Raw genomic sequence first — 11,092 nt, 5'->3', positions numbered from 1 at the left:
CGCAGCGGTCTAAGGCACTGCATCTCAGTGCAAGAGGTGTCACTGCAGTCCCTGGTTTGAATCCAGACTGTATCACATCCAATTGTGCGCTATCCCATAGGATAGCGCACAATTGGCCCAGCGTCGTCCAGGTTTGGCCGTCATTGTAAATAATTATTTGTTCTTAACTGACCTGCCTGGTTAAATAAATACACATTTATTGAAATATGGATGCGTTTTAAGATTATATTTCTCACCGATAACACCCCTCTTCAGAATTATCCAATGTGTTTTATTCTTCCTTCATTTCACAATTTCACACTTCATTTTAGCGTTTTTTCACCAAAGCTACACAGAAAAACCTCCCAGCAGATGTCTCTGTTACTCCATAATTACTCTTCTACATGAACTGCTGAGCAAAATAAGAAGACGTTTATTTATTTTTATTTAACCTTTATTTAACTAGGAAGTTAAGTTAAGAAAAAAATCTTATTTACAATGACGGCCTTTGGTATTTCCTTACACAAACAGGGAAGAAACCATCTTTCAGCTATCACAGTTGACCAATTGGTGGAAGCATTGGACTTGCAGTGTTTCACAATCTCAAAGCGGAGGTGAACATGTACACTGAAAACATTGATTTTATAGGTAGCGTATGCTGAAACAGGTGCATAAACTACACCATGGGCATTAATGTGGAGTTCCCCCTTTGCTGCTATAACAGTCTCCACTCTTTTGGGAAGGCTTTCCACCAGTGGTGTAAAGTACTTAAGTAAAAATACTTTAAAGTACTACTTAAGTCGTTTTTTGGAGTATCTGTACTTTACTATTTATATTTTTGACTACTTTTACTTCACTACATTCCTAAAGAAAATGTTGTACTTTTTACGCCATACATTTTCCCTGACAACCAAAAGTACTCCTGTCATTTTGAATCCTTAGAAGAACAGGACAATTGTCAAATGCATGCACTTATCAAGAAAACATGTCGTCATCCCTACTGCATCTGGCCTGGCAGACTCACTAAACACAAATGCATATTTTGTGAGTGTTGAAGTTTGACCCTGGTCATTCATACATTTTTAAAACAAGAAAATGGAGCCTTCTGCTTTGCTTAATATAAGGAATTTGAAATTATTTATTGTTTTACTTTTAATACTTTAGTATATTTTAGCAATTACATTTACTTTTGATACTTTAAGTATATTTAAAATCAAATAATTTTACTCAAGTAGTATTTTACTGTCTGACTTTTATTTGAGAGACTTTCTATAAAGGTATCTATACTTTTATGATAATTGGGTATTTTCCCACCACTGGTGATTTGCCTGCACTGTCGGCTACAATCTCGAACAAGCCCTGCATTTAAAAAGTATTCCAAAAACGCCACTTTTTTTTCCCAAATGAAGGAAAGGGAGGAATCTGTTTTTTCTTTTGCCCTTCCTTTTTCGGAAAATGTAACCAATTATTGTTCCTTGTGTGTTTTCAACTGGCCAATCACCACCATTTCACAAAAGAGGCGGGACTATTTCCAAGGATTCGTCCGCATTGACCTCGGCCACATCCTTCGTGCCCTTTAATTCGCAGTTTACACATTGGCAGACTGGAAATTTATCCAGCGAGTTTTATTTTACTTGTATATCTAAATTAGAAAATGGCGTTGCTAACACCTCTCCTTGCATTCCTCTACCACTTGCCGCAGGTGTACAAGTGGCTGCTAAAGCCATACTATGTCGCGTCTCTGTTCATGTCAGTCGCGTTTCTCATGATCCGCAAGACGCCAGGCATCTGCGAGCATCTTTCGACACAACGAGAGGATGGCAACCCCTGCGACTTTGACTGGGTCAGTATTGAATGGTGTAACAAATGGGGATTGAAAAATGGTAGGAAGGATACACGTGATTAGGCCGAGATAAAGACTGGTTAGATTGCCAACGAGCTAACGTTAGCTATCCCATGCTAAATGTGATGACAGAGTGGGAGTTTAGTTCGCTACATGAATGGCCATTCTGAAATTCGGTGGGAGCTGGCCTGGGTTCGACACTGAAAGATGCTATATAGACTGTAACCCGAAACTAAATCGGAAAGTAACAGTCAGGTGATGTGAGACAGAGCCGTGCAAAGGGTGGGTGTACTGGGGAGTTTGCAGGTGCGTGCCCCCCTCTCATACTAGGCTACCAGGACCTTGTTTTTTATTTTTTTTTATCTCGGGCTGAAAGTGCCACTACCACCATGAGTGCACACACCAAAACCACCCAAAAAAGTACACGGGCAAAAACTGGAGTTAGTTGCACGCCTGCCCCGACCCTGTAATGTAAAGCAGTAGATTAAACGTCAAAAGACTGAAATGCCCTGACCTGTATGTTTTATTCTATTCTCATGTTCCACAGAGAGAAGTGGAGATTCTTATGTTCCTCAGTGCCATCGTCATGATGAAAAACAGAAGAGCTAGTAAGTATCAGCCCTGAACTAGAGCCCTGTCAGAGATCTAGCTAGCGTACCCATACTTTTATGACCCATTCTCATCTGTTTACTTACTTAAAAACAGAGGCGCACACATCGTTATACAAAAATCCTTGACCAATACAGCAGCTCACTATCGCTAATTCACTCCATGTAAATGTTTCATACAGAGCTAAATTCAAAGGCTAATCATCAGCGGAGTTGTACCTGTCTGCGTTTAGACACTATAATACTGACCCCCCATCAGTTGGTCATCATCACAAGTTACCACAGCCACATAGCATTTTAGAGTTTATTAGTCACATGCACAGGGTCACACACACATGATTGCAGGGTACAGCTGACTAGTGGTGGCTATTCAGCAGCCTGGTGGTCTGTGGGTAAATGCTATTGGCCAGTCGTCAGTTTTTGCCATGACGGTCCTGTACTGACTACGTGTTGGAAGCGGGGAGAACAGGCTGTGGCTTGGGTGGCTGAGGTCATAAACCCCGCCTATTTCTATTGATCTTCGCAGCGGTCTAATGTACTACAGACCCTGGTTCGATTCCAGGCTATATCACAACGGGCTGTGATTGGGAATCCCACAGGGCGGCGCACAATTGGCCCAGCGTCGTTAAGTTTTGGCCGGGGTAGGCCGTCATTGTAAATAAGAATTAGTTATTAACTGGCTTGCCTAGTTAAATAAATACACAAAAGTCTGATTTTAACCTTAACCATGCTGCCAACCATATGCCTAACCTTAAATGAAGACAAAAAAAAACACATTTTTGTTTTGATGAATGTTTATGATATAGACAATTTTGAGGCTGTTGTATCTAGGGGAAACACCCTCAGTTTGAGCTAGGGGTCTCCTTCAGCAGGCAGACATGTTTGTTTTACATGACATTCAACACATGGCTACCATTTCCGTTAAATGATTGGTACCCACACACATTGCTAGCGAAGTTTCACTTTTGTATCCACAAGGCTAACATTTCAGACACTTAAACTTTGTCTGAGCAAATCGTTTGGTGTAAAGCCAAATATTTTTTTGTTCTTGGTTACTGCTGTATATTCATGATACTGTTCTAATTATTCATCCAATCTACTATGGCAAATATCTTGTCCGCACAGCCCTACTTAAATTAATACTTTTTAGTGTTGTAAACGGACTGTTTTAATAGATCGTTCATAGGAAGAAATGATAAGGCTGTGTTGTCTGTCGACCTTGTGGTGTCATTGTGGTGTTTACGTTATTGTAGCTCTGTTGTTGGTCGTTGGCGCTCCCTTCGTCTTTCATCGGCCTGTCTCCCCCTCCTCCCTAAAGTGAATCCCTCACTTGTTAGGCCTCAACTGTTAACTGTCCCTCTTTCTCAGGCTCAAAGTTTTTACACTTTTCTTCATAGTTCTTCGTGTCACTCCTTTACCTGTCGTTTTACAAAACAGTTTGTTCCTGCCTTCTATTCACGTCGGTTCTTTCTCTGTCGCTCTAAATGTTATTGTTCTTTGCGTTTCCTCCCCAAGTTCACTCTTGTCTTCAACCTGCAAATTGTCCTTATTCTATGCCATAGTTTCTTTTTTTTTTTAAAGATGAAAAAAAGGTTGTTTACTTGATTTAACCCCTTCTCTCCATTTCTCATTGTCTCAGTAACTGTGGAACAGCATGTGGGGAACATCATTCTGTTCAGTAAGGTTGCCAACGTTATCCTCTTCTTCAGACTGGACATCCGCATGGGCCTGCTCTACCTCACCCTCTGCATCGGTCAGTACGCACACTTGCGCCACACAATGTGTGCATGCATACACACTTTGTTCATACATACACATACATGGATACACACACACGCACTCCTGTACTGTTGTGGTAATTAATTATACCGGTAAATGCCTAGTTAGATGACATGACCTATAACCTGATGACCCCTCATTCGGCTCTCTGATTGGCTGATTGTGTGTTCCAGTGTTCCTGATGACCTGTAAGCCTCCTCTCTACATGGGCCCAGAGTACATCAAGTACTTCAGTGACAAGACCATAGATGTGAGTACCATAGATTTCCTCTAAGGCTCTACTGTGACTGACAATATTGCCATGTTAGTTTGAAAACAACACAGATGCGTGTATCATAAATGATACTTTCACAGGATCGCCGAAGGTGACACCAGTTAGGTTGTTTTTGACATTTCAGTTGAAAGTATTTTCATCAGGTGATTTCAAAACCGATCCACGCAGACGATGCTTTTATTGATTGAAATTGGACTTTTAGTGAAACTGATGGCTGACTTGTGACTCTGTTGCAGGACGAGTTGGAGAGGGACAACAGGGTGACGTGGATTGTAGAGTTCTTCGCTAACTGGTCCCCGGAGTGTCAGTCCTTTGCCGCCGTCTACGCAGACCTCTCCCTCAAGTAAGACGGCGACTAATCTTCACTATACACGACGAAAGTCTCCATTTTAATGCATTGCACCATAAACCCATAGCGTCAATCAACATCCTCTCCTGGATTGTGTTCCCTATTAGTATCACCTGTCAGTTTGTGGTGCGACTGAAGTGGTACTGCTATTGCTGCGAGTTTGTTGGGAAATTGACGTTTTCTCTCTCATGGTTACAGGTATAACTGTGCTGGGCTCAAGTTTGGGAAGGTGGACATCGGCCGGTATGGAGACGTGTCTAAGAAGTAGGTCCCTTTTCTCATTCACTCTCTTTCCTCCTTTCTCTCTCTCTGCAGATTGGATTATATTTAAGTGAAGTAGATTTCTGATTGAACGTCTCTGATTTTGAAACATTGTAATCGCTTCCCATCCTCCATCGCTCTTCTCCAGGTACAAGGTGAGTACCTCGCCCCTCTCCAAGCAGCTGCCCTCGCTGCTGCTGTTCCAGGGGGGCAAGGAGGTGATGCGACGCCCCCAGGTGGACAAGAAGTGTAGGGCCGTATCCTGGAGCTTCACTGAGGTGAGAGGAGTGGTTTCAAAGCAGAACATAGAAATGCGCACACACCAGGGTTTCCGTTAGCTGATAACAGCTGACTTTTAGTGTGTGTGTGTGAGAGAGTTTGCACCAGCCCATTGACTGGGAGAGGGGAAAATCGTAGTTATCGGTCTAAGTTAATTAGCATCATTTAGTGTACAGTATATTCGCTATGTATTTTCTCACACTCGTATAGGATACAGCGCCTTTGAGTGGAAAAATCTGTCAGACACCGTGAGAGCTGCTACAGCATCTCAAACAGAACATGCATACATAGGGCAATGGAAGGCATGCTCTTCAGCATGTCACACACCACTTTGCAATGAACTGGAGGCAGTATGCATTTTGAAAATATATACTTCATTTTTTCGAAAACCTGAACGCTTTAATAATACATATTGAGGCATGTCTTACCTTGCTTCAAAGTAGCCTAGCCAAAATCAGACCATCTTTGAAGGCAGGGGTAATTAGCGGGGTATTTTCCCCGCTAATTTCATTATGGAAGGAATGTTTGTGCGTAGCCTACTGCCTTGTTTGCATTGCTGCTCTTAAAATGTAAAGAAATACGTTTATCAACATTTTATGTTAAACGTTCTGATCTGTTGCATCAGACTCATTGCGTTAACTTTATTTTTTATAAAGCCCAGTACTGGTTGTATGGATTTGGGACCTAACGTCCCCCAACTGTTCTGGAGTCTGTTTGGAATAGGCTATTTCTTTCTCGACAAGCTGATTTTAATAGAATAGTTTAACCTTTTCTGCTATGCGGGACAGAAGATTAACATAGGCTAAGTGATTTTGCTGTTCGTTACTCGTCTTGGCTGAGGAAAAGTAAATGTGGACAGTCATTCTAACATCCTCAGTGCACATCAGAATGAGGTAAGAAGGACCTCACATTGTTGTGTCCTTGACTTCTGTTAATGAATTACCATCTAAATGTGATTTGTCATTCTGAGCACCGTGTGGACGCCCTAATCCGGTTACGCACCCAATCAAATCAAATGTATTTATATAGCCCTTCGTACATCAGCTGATATCTCAAAGTGCTGTACAGAAACCCAGCCTAAAACCCCAAACAGCAAGCAATGCAGGTGTAGAAGCACGGTGGCTAGGAAAAACTCCCTAGAAAGGCCAAAACCTAGGAAGAAACCTAGAGAGGAACCAGGCTATGTGGGGTGGCCAGTCCTCTTCTGGCTGTGCCAGGTGGAGATTATAACAGAACATGGCCAAGATGTTCAAATGTTCATAAATGACCAGCATGGTCAAATAATAATAAGGCAGAACAGTTGAAACTGGAGCAGCAGCACGGCCAGGTGGACTGGGGACAGCAAGGAGTCATCATGTCAGGTAGTCCTGAGGCATGGTCCTAGGGCTCAGGTCCTCCGAGAGAGAGAGAATTAGAGAGAGGACACTTAAATTCACACAGGACACCGAATAGGACAGGAAAAGTACTCCAAGATATAACAAACTGACCCTAGCCCCCCGACACAAACTACTGCAGCATAAATACTGGAGGCTGACACAGGATGGGTCAGGAGACACTGTGGCCCCATCCGAGGACTCCCCCGGACAGGGCCAAACAGGAAGGATATAACCCCACCCACTTTGCCTAAGCACAGCCCCCACACCACTAGAGGGATATCTTCAACCACCAACTTACCATCCTGAGACAAGGCCGAGTATAGCCCACAAAGATCTCCGCCACAACCCAGGGGGGGCGCCAACCCAGACAGGAAGATCACATCAGTGAATCAACCCACTCAAGTGACGCACCCCTCTTAGGGACGGTATGAAAGAGCCCCAGTAAGCCAGTGACTCAGCCCCTGTAATAAGGTTAGAGGCAGAGAATCCCAGTGGAAAGAGGGGAACCGGCCAGGCAGAGACCGCAAGGGCGGTTCGTTGCTCCAGAGCCTTTCCGTTCACCTTCACACTCCTGGGCCAGACTACACTCAATCATATGACCCACTGAAGAGATGAGTCTTCAGTAAAGACTTAAAGGTTGAGACCGAGTTTGCGTCTCTTACATGGGTAGGCAGACCATTCCATAAAAATGGAGCTCTATAGGAGAAAGCCCTGCCTCCAGCTGTTTGCTTAGAAATTCTAGGGACAATTAGGAGGCCTGCGTCTTGTGACCGTAGCGTACGTGTAGGTATGTACAGCAGGACCAAATCAGAGAGATAAGAGCAAGCCCATGTAATGCTTTGTAGGTTAGCAGTAAAATCTTAATCAGCCCTTGCCTTGACAGGAAGCCAGTGTAGGGAGGCTAGCACTGGAGTAATATGATCAATGTTTTTGGTTCTAGTAGCCGTGTTTAGCACTAACTGAAGTTTATTTAGTGCTTTATCCGGGTAGCTGGAAAGTAGAGCATTGCAGTAGTCTAACCTAGAAGTGACAAAAGCATGGATTAATTTTTCTGCATTTTTTTCAGAAAGTTCCTGATTTTTGCAATGTTACGTAGATGGAAAAAAGCTGTCCTTGAAATGGTCTTGATATGTTCTTCAAAAGAGAGATCAGGGTCCAGAGTAACGCCGAGGTCCTTCAGTTTTATTTGAGACGACTGTACAACCATTAAGATTAATTGTCAGATTCAACAGAAGATGTCTTTGTTTCTTGGGACCTAGAACAAGCATCTCTGTTTTGTCCGAGTTTAAAAGTAGAAAGTTTGCAGCCATCCACTTCCTTATGTCTGAAACACATGCTTCTAGCGAGGGCAATTTTGGGGCTTCACTATGTTTCATTGAAATGTACAGCTGTGTGTCATCCGCATAGCAGTGAAAGTTAACATTATGTTTTCGAGTGACATCCCCAAGAGGTAAAATATATAGTGAAAACAATAGTAGTCCTAAAACGGAACCTTGAGGAACACCGACATTTACAGTTGATTTGTCAGAGGACAAACCATTCACAGAGACAAACATGATTATTTTCATCATTGTGTCAAGAGATATAGTACTAAAACACTTGAGCGTCTCTCTTGATCCTAGGTCCTGGCAGAGTTGTGCAGACTCAGGACAACTGAGCTTTGAAGGAATATGCAGATTTAAAGAGGAGTCCGTAATTTGCTTTCTAATAATCATGATCTTTTCCTCAAAGAAGTTCATGAATTTATCACTGCTGAAGTGAAAGCCATCCTCTCTTGGGGAATGCTGCTTTTTAGTTAGCTTTGCGACAGTATCAAAAAGGAATTTCGGATTGTTCTTATTTTCCTCAATTAAGTTGGAAAAATAGGATGATCGAGCAGCAGTAAGGGCTCTTCGGTACCAAGCTAGTCGGAAGACTTCCAGTTTGGTTTGGCGCCATTTCCGTTCCAATTTTCTGGAAGCTTTGCTTCAGAGCTCGGGTATTTTCTGTTTACCTGGGAGCTAGTTTCTTATGAGAAATATTTTTAGGGGTGCAACTGCATCTAGGGTGTTGCGCAAGGTTAAATTGAGTTACTCAGTTAGGTGGTTAACTTATTTTTGTCCTCTGGTGTCCTTGGGTAGACAGAGGGAATCTGGAAGGACATCAAGGAATCTTTGTGTTGTCTGTGAATATATAGCACGACTTTTGATGTTCCTTGGTTGGGGTCTGAGCAGATTATTTGTTGCAATTGCAAACGTAATAAAATGGTGGTCCGATAGTCCAGGATTATGAGGAAAAACATTAAGATCCACAATATTTATTCCATGGGACAAAACTAGGTCCAGAGTATGACAGTGAGTGGGTCCAGAGACATGTTGGACAAAACCCACTGAGTCGATGATGGCTCCGAAAGCCTTTTGGAGTGGGTCTGTGGACTTTTCCATGTGAATATTAAAGTCACCAAAAATGTGAATATCTGCTATGACTACAAGGTCCGATAGGAATTCAGGGAACTCAATGAGGAACGCTGTATATGGCCCAGGAGGCCTATAAACAGTAGCTATAAAAAGTGATTGAGTAGGCTGCATAGATTTCATGACTAGAAGCTCAAAAGACGAAAACATCTTTTTTTTTTGTAAATAGAAATTTGCTATCGTAAATGTTAGCAACACCTCCGCCTTTGCGGGATGCACGGGGGATATGCATATACTTCCACTTAATTTGACAAATGTCTGTAAACCCAAACATGCACACACTCACTCTCAACAGGAGAACATCATCCGGGAGTTCAACCTGAACGAGCTCTACCAGAAGTCCAAGAAACTCAATAAGTCCAAGGGAGACTGGAGCGACAAGATCAACGAATCACAGTTCCCGCCGTTGCACGAAGAGGAGGAGCCTGAGGTCGACGCCCAGGTGGAGGAGACGGAGACCAAGAAGGACAAATAGAATTGTCAGGGGTAGTGGCCTCAGAAGAACGCTGGGACATCACAATGGGACTAGCTGGTGTTATGTTCTATCGAGGGAACAAACATGATTGTTACGAATCCTTTTTTATTTTGCTATGTACAACACGATTTCAGTTGCAAAATGTGATTATGATTAACTCAATATTAACTAATATCTCAACTGTACAGTTAGATTTGTACGTCTCCGTCATACTTATGAGTTGCATCGATCTTTCCTCCAGTTCCCTGGAGAAACTCTATGCTCATCATTGGTTGTGTCCCAAATGGCATTATATTACCTAATATAGTGCACTAGGGAAAAGGGGTGTGACATGACTTAACAATTGAATACATTTTATTTAGGCTTTAATATTGGCACACTACAATTATACACTCCATTCCTAGTGTTTCACTTGATTTAAAACGTGTCCCATTTGGGATATAGTGTGAATTTACACTCCGTCCAGTCCATGCTTGGTGAGACAAATTGCATGCACCCATTGAACTGAGGTTACATTGGCTTCGTCTGAAATGGCTTAGACATGGTCAAATATTTTACGCCAGCTCCCTACCTTCAACTGGGTCCATGATAATGTGTATGAGCCACGGCCTCTGTCTTTGAGAGGAAACTTGTTTTATTTTTTTTCTCTTCCATAAGTGGTTGTCACCTAATAGTTTTCAGTTCAAGATGATGCTGGAGTGAACAGAGCATTTGGCTAATAACGCTAACTCCATGTGAGAACTAGACCTGTTATTTTGTCATCTATAAAATAGTCATATCAGAGATGGTTGAGGGAGGCACTGGTAGTCTCTATCCCTCACTCCCCTCCATGACAGAATATCTCTCAATCCCCTCCATGACAGAATATCCCTCACTCCTCTCCACCCTGACAGAATAGGTAGAATTACATGTTTACTTTCAAACGCTCCCATTTCAGGGCTGGCTTCCATCTAAACTATTAACATTTTGACACCAGCATCTCTAGGTGATGTAACATAACGTTTTACTACTTGTTTGACATTCCCTTGGTTACTGTAGAATTCGGTCTCAACCTTCCGTTCAGAATGTGTAGATTGAATGGGTGAGCCTGCCGCTTGAGGTGTCTGACATGTTTTTTTTATGCAATAAAAATGTGTACATGAATACATTGAGTCTGGTAATGTTCCTGACCACAGGAACATTGCCTTTACATTTCAAGTTGCACTATACTATAAGAAATCATGAACGAAGGGGTGTGGTATATGGCCAATATACCACTAAGGGCTGTTCTTAGGCACAAATCAGAGTGCCTGGACACAGCCCTTAGCCATGGTATATTGGCCATAAACCCGAGATGCCTTATTGCTATTATAAACAGGTTACCAATGTCATTAGAGCAGTAAAAATGTATGTTTTGATATACCACTGCTGTCAGCA

At 42.5% G+C, this 11,092-nt stretch overlaps 1 protein-coding gene across 1 annotated transcript; it reads left to right on the top strand.

Annotated features, from left to right (window-relative positions):
* The first annotated feature begins 1,479 nt into the window (after positions 1-1,479).
* On the top strand, positions 1,480-10,821 carry LOC110534429 (thioredoxin-related transmembrane protein 2-B). The gene is made up of 8 exons (XM_021619286.2): positions 1,480-1,822; positions 2,370-2,430; positions 4,070-4,183; positions 4,383-4,459; positions 4,720-4,826; positions 5,031-5,096; positions 5,242-5,371; positions 9,497-10,821. Exons 1-8 carry the CDS (start codon positions 1,634-1,636, stop codon positions 9,674-9,676), a joined length of 924 nt encoding a protein of 307 aa, XP_021474961.1. The 5' UTR covers positions 1,480-1,633; the 3' UTR covers positions 9,677-10,821.
* Positions 10,822-11,092: the final 271 nt, after the last annotated feature.

The sequence above is a fragment of the Oncorhynchus mykiss genome, chromosome 10, assembly GCF_013265735.2.
Source record: "Oncorhynchus mykiss isolate Arlee chromosome 10, USDA_OmykA_1.1, whole genome shotgun sequence".
NCBI classification, from domain to species: Eukaryota; Metazoa; Chordata; class Actinopteri; order Salmoniformes; family Salmonidae; genus Oncorhynchus; species Oncorhynchus mykiss.
The sequence above is the reverse complement of the archived record's forward strand: the minus strand, read 5'-3'. Positions and strand labels throughout refer to the sequence as shown.

Bases quoted from the DNA above. Each gene is read 5' to 3' on its own strand.
- LOC110534429 (XM_021619286.2), top strand. From the start codon at position 1,634: ATGGCGTTGCTAACACCTCTCCTTGCATTCCTCTACCACTTGCCGCAG. The intron at 5,097-5,241 runs GTAGGTCCCTTT...GCTCTTCTCCAG, and splicing joins TATGGAGACGTGTCTAAGAA to GTACAAGGTGAGTACCTCGC. The intron at 5,372-9,496 runs GTGAGAGGAGTG...CACTCTCAACAG, and splicing joins TATCCTGGAGCTTCACTGAG to GAGAACATCATCCGGGAGTT.